General features: G+C 32.5%; 1 protein-coding gene across 4 annotated transcripts in view; it reads right to left on the minus strand.

Annotated features, from left to right (window-relative positions):
- The window catches only part of SPATA17 (spermatogenesis associated 17), a 279,874-nt gene that overhangs the window by 75,523 nt on the left and 189,409 nt on the right, over window positions 1–14,942 (minus strand). For 3 of the 4 annotated variants that reach the window (XM_079107176.1, XM_079107173.1, XM_079107175.1), the window contains one exon: window positions 11,597–11,732. The exons of the other annotated variant lie outside the window; for it this stretch is intronic. In XM_079107176.1, the coding sequence (XP_078963302.1) occupies window positions 11,597–11,732 (136 nt within the window). The remainder of the gene's footprint in view (window positions 1–11,596; window positions 11,733–14,942) is intronic. 4 annotated transcript variants of the gene reach the window in all.

Raw genomic sequence — 14,942 nt, forward strand, 5'->3', positions numbered from 1 at the left:
AACTTGCTTAATATTATGTGCCTAAATTGGAAAAATATAAAATTAAATCATTACCATAAGAGTAAATTTTAACTCAATTTCTACCACCATGAACATAGCAAAAGAAACATAATTATTCAATTTTTAGAAGAATCTTTTAAGTTTATCCTATCATTGCTATTCTAAAACAATCCTATAAAATCAATAAAGTTGTTGCCTAGCAAATATTTCCAACATTTGAGATAGGAAAAAAGTCGACACTTTAATTTCTGGCATATAGCAAACCAGAGTGGGAAAGAAATTCCTCTTACCTAAATGTTCTGAATTAAAGATTGTAAGAGCACTAGCAATGTGTGGTAGAGTGATAGAGGGCTTGCTTAACACGTGTGAGGCCCTAGGTTTGATATCCAGCACCACCAAAAAAAAAAAAAAAAAAAAAAAAAAGGAAAAAGAAAACATATTTTAAAATCTTTAAAATTTTTTTTTCCTCAAGAATGTATCATAAACAAGAAAATGACATTTCTTGGAACTGAAAAGAAACTGCCATTCCAGTGAGGGTGACAGTTAGCATTTTAGCCATGGTACTTACTCATATTTAGAGTTCTTAAATCTGGGTATAATCTGCCACATGCTCAAGAAGTAGACATCTAGAGCTGGAGCAGAGTGGGAGGTTCAACCAGAGAACTCCGCATAAAACCAGGACTCCTGAAAAATAACATTCTCATCGGTTTAACTAGAAAAAGACTGTAATAGGAAGACTTTCAGTGTATGTACCTGTCTTATACTTGGTTCTGGACTGAGTATAAAGAAGAAAAAATATTGTCCCTAAAATTTCCTAACCCATGATCTTATACTCAGAGAAGTCCAGATCTGGATATGTACTACCAGTGTAAAATTTTCAAGTCAAATTTAGTTTTCTGTGATCCTTGGTGGATAGTGCCAGCAAGTCCTCAGCAGGAAAACAAAACTTTCTCTGAAGAAATGCATTTTAAAGCAGGCTTCAAAGAATTCCCATACATAAAGTTTCAAGGAACAAAATGTTAAAATCAAAAGTATTAACACAAAAAATGGTAAAAAAAAAAAAATTCTTCTACTCAACATCATCCTTGAAACTCTAGCCAGAGCAATTAGACAGGAGAAAGAAATTAAAGGGATACGAATAGGAAAAGAAGAACTCAAACTATCACTATTTGTCAATGACATGGTTCTATATTTAGAAAAGCCAAAAAATTCTACCAGAAAACTCCCAAAACTCACAAATGAATTCAGCAAAATAGCAAGTTATAAAATTAATACCCATATATCAAATGTGTTCCTATACATAACTGATGAATCTACTGAAATTAGAAAGAGAAATTAGGAAAACTACCTCATTTACAATAGCCTCAAAGAAAATAAAGTACTTGGGAATCAATCTAACAAAAGAGGTAAAAGACCTCTACAGTGAAAACTACAGAAAACTAAAAAAAGAAATTGAAGAAGACCTTAGAAGATGGAAAGACCTCCCATGCTCCTGGATAGGCAGAATTAATATTGTCAAAGTGACTATACTACCAAAAGCATTATACAGATTTAATGTGATTCAATTAAAATCCCAATGACATTCTTCATGGAACCAGAAAAAGCAATCATGAAATTCATTTGGAAAAATAAAAAGCCCAGAATAGCCAAAGCAATCCTTAGCAAGAAAAGTAAAGCAGGAGGCATCACAATATCAGACCTTAAACTATACTACAGAACCATAGTAACAAAAACAGCATGGTGTTGGCACCAGAACAAACCCGTAGACCAATGGTGCAAGATAAAAGACACAGAGATGAACCCACATACATACAGTTATCTCATACTAGAAACAGGAGCCAAAAACATTCACTGGAGAAAAGATAGCCTAGTCAATAAATGATGCTTGGAAAACTGGAAATCCATATTAACAAAATGAAATTAAACCCCTATCTTTCACCCTGCAAGAAAATCGACTCAAAGTAGATCAAAGACTTAGGCACTAGACCGGAAACCCTGTGCTTAACAGAAGAAAATGTAGGCCCAAATCTTCACCATGGTGGCTTAGGATCTGACTTCCTTAAGAAGACTCCTAAAGCGTAAGAAGTAAAATCAAGAATCAATAAAGGGACAGATTCAAACTAAAAGGCTTCTTCTTAGCAAAGGAAACAATCAATAACATGAAGAGAGAGCCTACAGAATGGGAGAAAATCTTTACCACATGCACCTCAGAGCATTATTCTCCAGGATATACAAAGAACTCAAAAAACCTGACACCAAAAAACCAAATAACCCAATCAATTAATGGGTTAAGGAACTGAATGGATACTTCACAGAAGAAATACAATCAATCAACAAATATAAGAAAAAAATGTCCAACATCTTCAGCAATTAGAGAAATGCAAATCAAAACTACTCTAAGATTTTATCTCACCCCAGTCAGAATGGCAATTATCAAGAATACAAACAACAAACAACAACAAATGTTGGCGAAGATAGACATTGCTTGTGGGAAAGCAAATTGGTGTAACCATTATGGAAAACAGTATGGAGATTCTTCAGAAAACTTGGAATGGAACCACACCATTTGACCCAGTTGTTTCACTTCTTGGTTTATACCCAAAGGAATTAAAATCAGCCTATTATAGTGATATAGCCACATCAATGTTTATAGCAGCTCAATTCACACAATAGTTAAACTAAGGAACCAATCTAGGTGCCCCCTCAACAGATGAATGGATATATGTGATGGAATATTACTCAACTAAAAAAAGAATGAAATTATGGCATTTGTTGGTAAATGGATGGAGCTGGAGAATATCATGCTAAAGCAAAATAAACCAACCCCCAAAAACCAAAAGCCGAATATTTTCTTTGATAAGCAGATGCTAATTCACAATGTGGGGGGGACCTAGGGAACAACAGAGTTACTTTAGATTAGGTAGAGGGACTGAAGCGAGAGGAGGGGGTATGGGGATAGGAAAGATACTAGAATCCATCAGACCTTATTACCCTATGTGCATATATGATTGCATGACCTGTGTAATTTCTATATGATGTACAATCAAAAAAATGATAAATCATTCTCCATTATATATGATGTATCAAAGTGCATTCTACTGTTATGTATAACTAATTAAAACAAATAAACATTTTTTAAATTAAAAAATAACTAAAAGACAATAAATGAAAAACCAATCATGAATGAGAGTTGACTAAATCAAATTTTAGAATCAGACAAATCTTGGGGATTCTTAAATATAAATATTTTTATATTTAAAGAAAAAAAGAAAGTATGAAAACCAAACAAGATAATTATCAAAATTATCCAGACTGACTTGAGAAAGAATGAAATAGAACCTTCACATATAGAAACAATAATTAAAAACAAAAACAAAAACCCCAAGAGAACAACAGAGTACACACAACTGAAAAGAAATGGAAAATCGCTCTATGAAAAGTAATCAAAGTCAAGCAGGAAAACACAAAGTAATAAAAATTATGAAATAATGGTTATAATATTAGTATATAAAATATATATATATATATATATATATATCTTTTTTAGAATTCCAGGAAATACACAGAAGAGGTGGAAAGGGCATTATTTGAAGACAGAGTGACTGAAATTTTTCTGATTTTGTGAAAGACACTATAGATTAAGGAACCTGAGGAATTCTAAGCATGAAATATATGAAGAAATCTATACTTAAACAAACATTCATAAAGTACATAATTGGAAAAGTGATAAGAAAATGACAAGCTCATAAAAAGAAACATGGATAAACAATAAACATATAATTTACAAACTAGTGAGATGCCAGTAAATATCTTAAAATGTTTTTAGCATAAGTTATCAAAACAATGTAAGTTTTTAATGTTTCCATTTTCACCTATAAAATTAATGATGATATAACCATATTCAGTGCTAATGAGAAGGTAGGAAAATGAAAACTCACACAAACTGCTGGAAATATAAATTAATTTTCCAATAATTTTTCCCAAAGGTTTCTCAACAATGGCACGACTGACAGTTTAAGCAGATGATTCTTTATTGTGAGGGGCTAACCTGTGTTTTATAAGAATGCCTGGTTACCACCTATTAGATTCCTGCAGCGTCCTCTACACTGCTGTGACAATTAAAAGTACACTGGCAAAATTGCCAAATCACCCCATGAACAGAAGCACTGCTTTAAATTGCTGTTCCCAGCGCTAGGAACTTATTTCTAAGGAAATACGTATCTGGGTAAAGATGGAGCTACAGAAGTGTTTACCTCAGTATTCCAAATGTGAAAATGTGGAAAGATAACTTTCAAAGACAAAAAACAATGGCAAGTCCACAGCACAACATAATGTATTCATGGTAATGTCTTCCATCATGTATCTCCCTACACCTAGAGCTCTTTTTCCATTCACATCCCTACTCATCCCAGTTATTAACTATACCTCAATATTTCCTTTTTTTATTTTTCACTACCTCCTTTGTCCTTGATACCTAGCCTGTTGGGCCCAATCCACAGAAGGTGCTCAATGAGCGTGTGTTGAATGATTGAAGACAACTGCCGCTAAAATATGATCTTCAAGGAGGCTTAGCTGGTCCCAAGAAAATGGAAGTTGCCTAAATCCAAATCTCTCTATACATCAGCCCCCACTCACTCTCTTACCCCAATCGCCCAATAATAAGGAGCACCTCCCATCAAAAGCACTTAATAATATCAAGCATCCACTCTGCCACCAAAATCACATACTAATATCAAGGAGCACAAGAGAAACCATATGCAATAATTCCTTCAATATTAACAAGGAGACAGAGAACACACATTACTTGTACTTAAAGAAATAAATATCAAATTTCCTCAGAGTGAATGTGGATATACCCCCACTGGTGCAAACCTGAGTGTGTGGAAAACAAGGTGAAAGAAGGATTACTGAATACACTGAAAGAGCCCAGGGGCATAGGAGTCACAGACAAAGCACGAACAGAATCACCTCCAGAAAGAGAAAGTGCAAAACTGAAATGTCAAAATGCTGCACACAGTCCTGGGACTTGACTGCTTGTGGCATCAGTACGGAGAAGAGAGGAGATTACTTCTAGGAAAAGAGGAGACGGATACCCCTCTGGAGTAACAGCATCAGGAAAGGAAGTACGAGTGGAAAAATAGGGATCCTGTAGAAACAAAATCACAAGACATCAATTCTCTCTCCTTTACAACATATCACTTCACTAAAATACTGAACTTACTATCCTGGCAGAAATGTGTGCACTTAACCTAGGAACTCTTTCCATAAAATATAAAAGAACAAGAAAAATAAAAAAATCATGAAAGAGGTTAAATAAATAAATAAGAAATAAATAAGATATGAATTCAACTCCAAATTGAATTAAATATCCTCTCGTACAGATTTAGGAAATATTTTTATATAAAATCCTTACAATCATATATGCAGAGAACTTAAATGAATCAAAAATAAATAAATAAAATAATGTTCAGAAAAACTTACTTAAACCCAGGAAAGAAATCAAGGACAAAGACAAAAATCACATCAGATATGAAGATTAAATTATATCTGGCCCAAGGGAAATAGATTTGAATGAAAATTTAATAATGTTCACTAAAGAAAAGAAGAAAAACAACAAAGAAAAGGAAAAAGATAAATAAGTAAAAGGGTCAAAGAGAAAGTATTTAACACTGAAGATGGGCAAAGAAAATCCAACCTTCAATAGAATTACAGTTCCTGAGATGATACAATACTAAAAAAAGAATATTTAAAACTATAATCTAAGAAAAAATTTTAACAGTAATAGAAAAGCCTAAATCTATATGTTGAAAGGTACCACTGTGTACCTGGGGAAATTAAATCAAAATTATAAACTGAAAGTCATATCCTAATATAACTATTAATTTTTAAAGAAAAAATAGTCAAGGATCTCCAGGCAAGTTATTATGTCTGAAAATGGCAAGTGAATAAAACAGGCTACACAAGAATATACCAAGTACAATTTAACTTTCTGTACGTGTCTGTGTGGTAAATAATATGCATCAAAGTTAGCAATAGGACTACAAGAGTAAATATAAGTGGTTTTATTTTTTTAAGAGTTTCCTGATAAATTTTCTAAACCTGTGATGAATTAAAACTGTAATCCAGTCATATAAAATGCAATTTTAACACAAAATTCAGTTAAATTGCTTGTTATTCTACTTCTTTGATGGGAACAAAGCACAGAGATTGCACCAGAAATGCTGAAATTCAGGGGACAATCGGCATGGAGAGAGAAATGGAGACTAAAGTCCAGTAACATGAAGAGCCTCAAAAGTTGAAGATGAATGATTGTGTATTTCTGCAGACTACGCATGTGTGATTCTTGGTCATTAATCTATGGATAGAGAGCTAGATGAGGCCAATGGCAGGGTAGAAGACTGTAAGTAGAATAAAGATAACAGACTCAAGTAATATGACTCATGTAAATGTAAATTCTGCAATCACATAATTCAAATTATGCTGGGATTTCAGGGTCACGTGGTTGAGAGAGAGGGAATTTAATTTTAAGAAATTGGGAAATGCAATTCTGGAAACTGGTAGATTTAAAATCTGTAGGGCAAACTCACAGGCTGAAAATACAGGGAGGGGATGATGTTTCAGTCTTGAGGCAGAATTTCTTTTGTGGGAAACCTAAGTTTTTCCTTCAAGGCTTTCAACTGATTAGATGAAGCCCACCCACATTATGGAAGGGAACCTACTTCAGTCAATGGACTTGAGATGTTAACCTCATCTGTAAAATACCTGCAGAGCATACATAGATTAGAATTTGATGAAATAATGATATGATAACCTATTAAAACTGACACATAAAACTAACGATGAATCTTCTGACTCAGAAACTTTCTTTCAGAAATTAGGTGAGGCAAAAACATATGTGTCAGAATGTTCATCTCAGTGGCAATACTGAAACATTGGTGCTAAGCAGTTTATTAGGAGCCTTCCTATAAGGACACACCCACATTCCTTTTACTTCTCCACAAGGAACCTCCAGCACAGCCAGAGTGATAGTCAGCTAAGTGCAGTTAATGCTAACTACTCTATTCACAAAATGCATCACGTGCTTCCAAGTTTCTTTAGATCAAAGCGACTTTCTTTCTACAGCAACAAGTCTATTTCCTAGTTATATTTCTAGTCATTTAGGGCCCTGTGAATCTGGTTAACTTGCTCTTTTGCCAAGTCAAATCAAGACAAGGACAGCACAGAAAGAAACTGGAGCAATGATCCTATACATGTAGATGAGAGCACTAAGGTACAGAGACCAAAATCCCCACAGAGGGCTGGACCTAGTTTCCAACAACACGAGAAAGCAAACTGAGGTCCTTACATTTAAAAACAATAAGGTCAAGAGATTAATTACAGAGAAGTGCAGAAATAACATATTCTCTGATCTTCATCAGATGAAGAATTTAATTCTTGCTACTCTAGAAAATAAATAACGTGGGGAAAACTCTCACATGTTGAATTTTTAGAGACTTAAAACCTTCAAGGGGAACTTTTTAATAAAGTTTACGAATCACATTCGTCTAAAAATCTCAGATGGAAAATTTTACAGGTGAGCTATAAACCTCTCACTGTCAAACCAAGCTTTTGTCCTCCACCACGGCGTACAGCTGCACATCTAGGGCAAGCATTTCACCTGGGGTGATGTAAATTTTACAGAGCTCGAAAGAAAATATGTAGCAGAATCTCTTTAGAGCTATACAGTTATTAATAATCTGAGAATCTCTCAATTTTAGACTTTACTGTAATTATAAAGTTTTTTAAAGTGGCTTACCATGCTTATTTACAAATTTTTTTTCCATTATGTTTGTTCATCACTCAAATAAAATATATTGAAATGCAAATCGAGTCCTTAGGTTAATGATCATAGATTAATGAGGTCAGCCCTAATTTTTTGAAAATCTTGGATACATCACTGCACATTTTATTTTTATTCACAAGTTAAAATTCAAACCAGAAACTCTGTTGAAGTCATTATTAGAACTGTAATTGAAAATTACCGAACAATGTAACAAATTGATCAGAAATAAAACAGTGATTAAAAAGCAAAGATTGCCATAAATTTATGTATCTTTACTTTACATCTTTAAACTGTCTATAGGTTAAATATTATTTTAACAAATAATGTGATGCAATATTTGTTCTGCCCTAGTATCTAAAATGCATAATAGAGTATATATACATATACATGCATAAATATCTCTAGCTTCATAATAAAAATTTATATAAATTTATATTTTCTGGAAGCCTACCAACCTTAAGAAGATTAAACAATGGTAGTCAGTGGGAGAAATAAGAATTTCAGTCCCTTTTTTACTGAGTGAGAGGGAGTGCAGAAAGAGAGGGAGAAAGAGAAACACTTAACAGAATATTTGATTATTGAAGGCCGTCCTCATAAGCAAACTATTTTCCCTCAATTACACTTAATTATTTAATTGTTTACATTTACTAATGAAATGAAACAACACAAAACAAACAAATGTAAGGGGTTGTTTTTCAGCAAATGTATAATCATCAATCAGCACATACAGAAAGATTCTTAAAATTATATGAAGCTGGTCTGTTTAAATAGAAAGGCATATTTTATCCCAATCAATGCATAAAAGTAAAATTATCCATAACTGAGGCATGTTTCTCTGCCGTACAGTTCAGCTGTAATGATCCCCACACACTGCACTTGCACATCAATTATGATAATCATAATCACGGTCGTTAAGCTGAATGTTCATTATTATCAGGATGCTGGTGACAGCAGATTCAATCACCGGGTGCAATGGGCAAGCAGTCACAGTCCCACCCAAGTTTCTGCAGACAACGATGTGCCACATTAAATCTATGATGTGTTCCACATCCCACTCCATTCCAAAAGCCGTAGACAGTAAAGGTCAACTTTATGTTCTGTGCAATATGCTTAGGTTCTCTAAATTAATTCTTTGGAGTACTGGATATTTTTATGGTTTGTAGCTTATAAAATCCTGTTTAGGACCAAAAATGCTTGTGAAAATAAGGGAAAAGGCCCGCTCTACTGTTATAATTCACCTATAATAAGGCATGTGAAGAAAGGAGCTATCAACATGAACCATCTTAGAAGAGTCTCTTCCTGAATTTTGCAAACAAGGAAAAACATGAAATGGTTCCATTAAAATCAGATGTTGAAAATGCATATGGAAACTCATTCCAATTCAGATAAAGGCCTAAGACTATCATTTCTGCTTCAGTAAATATGAACATATGTGAATGTTTTGACAACCAAAAGAATGTTTTTAGTACACTGAATTTTTACTGTCCAACTCTTTTAGACCTACCCAAATAGATTAAATTAATAGTGACTGACTGATAGGCTCTCCTTATTTAATTTCACGTCTATTTTAAATACTGAATTTATAAATACAAAGTATTTACCCAAACTTAAAAGTTTGACCATTGAAAAACCCAAACTTAGAGTCTAAATTTAACTTGGGACAATTATAAGTATATCAGAGAAATATGATTAAATTATATAATATGTATGTTATTTTATTATTTATTTCCACTTTTTGGAAAAATTATGTACATGCTATTTTTCATTATTGATTTTTATACATTCAGAAAGAAAATAGTATTATCTGTTCTCAGTGGGTTGACTTAGTGATTTCTTTGTACAGTGCTTTTCAGATCAATATCATTAAAAATAAAACAAAAAATTAAATGATACTAAATATATTAATTGACATAATATGAATGTGATTAGAGAAAGAATATTGAATATTTTATCTTCTGGCAATGGACATCCTTCAACACAATTAGTTAACAAATAATTTGAAAAGTATAACTTCCAGGTTTAATGATGATAAAAGAGAAAGTAAATTATTCATACAGGCAATCTTAAAGCTTAATGGAAAGGTGGAGAATAAGACCCAAATATACCTACTTGAGCTATTTCTTAGCTGAAATCAACCCTACTGAATTCAGCTAAACTTATGTACATTTAAATGAGTGTGAGTACTCTATCTTCATGTAATTCATTGTCAGTCCTTTCTTTAACATTTCAAAATTAACAGCTCTAGTTTCCCTAAGACTTATTAATGATTTATTAAGATTTAAAGAGTTCCTGCACTTTACTTAATTTTCAAGGCATAGAACAGTTATTTAGGATTAATTTTGGTATACAGAAATAGCCCAATGAGTCCTCCAAAATAAACTATTTGTCCTTTTAGTGAGTATCTAAAAGCTTCATTAATTTGCTTCGTCCATATAATATGTTGTTGGAATACATAAACAAAATATAAAGTGAATCTATTGCAGAAACAAAAGGAAGTACTATTTTATTTAAGGAAACAAATTCTGCACAAGAACATTTCTTACTTTAAGTAGTTTAATGTTCTAGATGAGTCATTTATATTTTAAGGGAAGGTCCACTTCCTTGAATTAAATAGAATGGTGGGGAGACATAAAAGCAAAAATGTTTATTTCAAATAGAAAATGAGATACAGATGACTTTATTCACATTCAAAACATGAAATTAAATAGTTACAATAGAACCATACTGAAGAGTAGTAGTCATAGTGGGCATCCATGTCCTGTTCCTATGGTTTAGATGATATTTAAATTAGAGAGTAGATACTGTTATGTTTTAAACCTCTTGGAACTATTGGGATGGAAGGAGTTACTTGGCATGCAAGAGAACATGGTGGGGTGGGGCAGAGATGGAATGCTATGGACCGAATTGTGTATCCTTGAAATTTATATGTTGAAACCCTAACCCCCAATGTGACTATATTGGAAATAGTGCCTTTCAGGAGGGGGTTAAAGTAAAGTCATGAAGGTAGGATCATGATCTGATGAGATTTAAACACTTAAAAGGAGAGACATAGAGAGCCTCTTTCTCTCTGACTATAAAGAAGAGGTCACATGATCACACAGGGAGACGACAGCTGCCTTTAATCCAGAAAAGAAGTCTCACCAGAAGTTAAGTACATTGGTACTCCAATCCCAGACTTCCAACCTCCAGATTTGTAAGAAAATAAATATCTATTAATAAGTCATACAATCTATGGTATTTCTTTATTGCAGCCTGGCCACAAATATACCTGTTATAGATGTGCATATCATAAATGTGTTTGCATACAGACATATGTGTGTATATATATACATATATATATACATATATATATATAAAATACTAACACTTAATACTTATAGGTATTAGTATAATCAAAATAAAAGAAAAAAAATATATCTAACAACTTTCTCTCTCCTATCTGTATGCCTACACACAGAGATTGAGAGCAAAAAATAAGTACTTGGTGCTATGCCCCAGAATTAACTCCTTTCTGTTACTTCACATTCAAGTCCTGACCCTGGTCATTTGCCAAAGTCAATATTCCATATCACTGATCATAGAGCATATAAAACATATAAGAACACAATAGTGAAAAATAATTTAATTATCTTGTGTCTTAAGTCAGCTGTACTATCTTTACATAACACAGTTATAAATAATTTTGTAACCATAAAGGTCTTAATTGTAATGAAAATATTTATACTCTAGGTAATGTGAATTTTTACTCAATTTTTTAATCTTTTGTTAACTCACCTTGTCACAGATCCATTTTTTAGGATTTTCACTTCGGAATTGTTTTTCTCCATAAGAATCAGAGCCATACTTGCTTGATGAATGAATTGATGGGGTATACTTTTCTTTTTTATGGTAAGAAGAAAATGGAAAAAACCTGAAAGAATATTGAGGAACATTCTTAAATTGATCTCTATAGACATTTGATTTAAAACAGAATAGTATAGTAAAAATAATTCATAGTTTGAGATCAGAATACCTGGATTCCATTTCAACCTCTGCCTTTGACTATCAGTGTTACTAACTTTCATGAAGTAAAACTTTCCTCATGGAATTTTTAAAGTTTCAAATATAGACAATGTTAAGTAAAGAATTTATCAATGAAGTTGCCAAATTACTCAAAATCTATCATGTAAATAAAAACATTCTTAATATTAAAATGGGATGCTCCCCATCAAAAGCAAAAGAAATAGCCAGTACAGACAATTCTCATTGAAATAAGTTTTCTTAAAAACTTAAATCACCACCAAAATGGAGACATTTTTGGTAAGGGTGATGAATAATGGGGCTTTTGAGTCAACTAGACATATTCATATATTAGCTGTACCTTTGCTAGCTCTGTACCCTTACTGTTACTTGACCTCTGTGAATCTTTACTTCCATACAGGGTTGATATGAGGGATGAAAAACTTAATATACATAAAACATTAAACATGGAAGCTGTAAAGAACAAGAAGAGTCCAATAAATAATGGTGGTGCTAAAAGTAGAAGTAAAAGTAGAAGTAAAATGTATGTCAATCCTTATTTTTATTATCATTATTATTATTACCTTTAGGAATTAGTATAATCAAAATAAAAGAAAAATCAAGCTTTTAAAACCCTACAAACTCTCACAGAACATCTATGATTTTGATATTTGTGTGTGTGTGTGTGTGTGTGTGTGTGTGTAACCTGGTCAATTGTGTAAATCCCTCCCAGAACCCACTGACATAAAAGGAATTTAAAAAATCTTATAAGGCAGAAGATGAGAAATAATAGGTGGAAATAACAGCAAAGTTTTGGCAGGTGGCAAGAAGATTGCAAATTCCTAAATGATAGAGAAGAGTTACAAAGGAAGGAGAGGTCCCAGAAAGGCAATGTGTCCTACAGATCCTCAGAAAAGCTTGGGAACTGAAGCTAAGTTACTGCAGAAGTGAGAGTGAGGGAAAGAGATGAAAAGTTTATATCTGGAATAAACTCCCAGGTCCTTGTCCCTGTCCATGTGTCAATAAGAAGAGCCAATTCTCAAGTGAGTTTACAAAAAGAACTCAGGTTTCAGGCAAAGCAGATACAGTAGAAAGTCAATGGCAGGCACAGATGAATTACACGATTTTAACTACCCACCATCATCTCTTGCATGAACTGGCGCTGCACTAACGTGCTTCAGAAGACTGACTGTATCAATAGATACAGAGAACTCCCAGACATGTCAGTTGAAGTCTCAACCTACAAGGACGTCTTAATTAAAAGGTCATATCACAGTGCAATAAAGCCTCTGAGTCAAAAAGCCACTCTCCTACAGTTCCTGGCTTAATTTTTAGTCTCCTTTAAAAATGAATTTAAGAATGGATTAGTAATTGGAAAATCAACATGAAAGGAAGACAAGAATCTAAACATGAGGAAACGAGGAAACGAAGGAGACATGGTACCAATGAAATTAGTTAATTTTTTTTAAATAAAAGGAACATTAATTTAAAAAAAGAACAAACTCTGGAAAATAAAAAAAAGTACACATAAAATTATTCTAAGGAAAATATTTTAAAATTTAGACTGAAAAATTAAAGTTTAGTGAGGTTCAACAAATCTTTACTGAACCCTTATCATATACTAAAATTTTCATACATATTATCTCATTTAATTAAGGCAATTGACAATTTTTGCCACTATGCTCATAATATCCTTGAAAGTAATAAACTTAGGAAAGGAGTATCATTTCATCCATTTTATACCTGTATTCATATTTATTTTTAACATTTAAAAATCTCTTCTTAATAGTTTTCATAAGAAATATTTTTAACAATATTAAAAATAAGACAAATAAATAGAATACAGAGCTTTGTAATGTACAAAGTTGCAGAAGCATGGATTATATTTGCTCTTGGGAAAAGAGCTCTCATATAAAATAGATTAGGGTCCTTCCAGGGCTAATTTGCACTTGGGATGTACATCACACACACAAAAAATTAATGTGGCCCCAATGTCCCTGAGTATAAAAAGGAAGTGTTGTGAGCGGGCTGCTGAACTTACAATTTTTATCACTTCTGAATTGCATTTTAGTACATCTTTGTTTTGTGTCTGAACGATATTTGCTTCCTCAAGGAAATAGATAGTTGAGAAGACAAGGCTGAAAGACTAGGTATTTCCCTGCTCAAGAATTAATTCTGCTTTCATAGACATAACATTTCATTGAAGTGGCATGTATGCATATTCTTAAGAATGTATGTGTGTGTATGTACATACCTATGTATACATATTCAAAAAAGTTATATATTTACAAATAATCTTTAAAATAATATTTATGTTAAAGTTAAGAGAGAAATTATCTAATTCTCAAATAGGATTTTATAAATATAAGCAGGGCTAGAAGTATAACTCAGTGCTAAAGTGCTTGCCCAGCATGTGTAATGCCCTGCCCTGGTTCAATCACCAGCACTTCAAGGAAAAGTATAAATAACTATGAAAACTCTAAAAATCACAAATCAAATTTTGGACAACTTTATTATGTTTATAATCAAATTTTAGACAACTATAAATTAATTTCAAAATGTTATCATTTACAAGTTTTAAATATATAGTTGTACTTTATGCTTTCAGTGACTATTTTCCAATTATCTGACCACCATATTAAAGAAAAAAAAAAAGATGGATCTGCCTATTATTTCTATAACCTTACCAAGGAGATCTGTCATAAATTCTTCAAAACAATGTGGATATACGGTGTTCTATACAAATAAGTCATTACTTGAATGGGCAGTTACAGAATTAGTAGAAGTCTCAAGAAGCAAAAATTAAAATGTCAATTAGCTTCAGGGAAAATAGGTCCGATGTAAATATACAATAAAACCTTTATACATTAAGCATATAATATACTATTAGAGCTTCCCAAATAAGGACTCTAACAAATTACACTTATTCTTTTTCCTTAAAACTCTCTTTCATTTTTCCCCTTTTCATGTAGCCCTACCATATTCATTCATAAAACTAGATTTTCTGCACAATCCATTTATTTCATTAAAAGAGCACTCAAACCTTAAAATTATAACCCTCTAATAGCCTGTTGATTCCAGTCTAAATTTTCAACCTAGTTGTCAGGTTTTTTAGAATGCA

Source organism: Sciurus vulgaris, assembly GCF_902686455.1.
Source record: "Sciurus vulgaris genome assembly, chromosome: 12".
Taxonomy (NCBI): domain Eukaryota; kingdom Metazoa; phylum Chordata; class Mammalia; order Rodentia; family Sciuridae; genus Sciurus; species Sciurus vulgaris.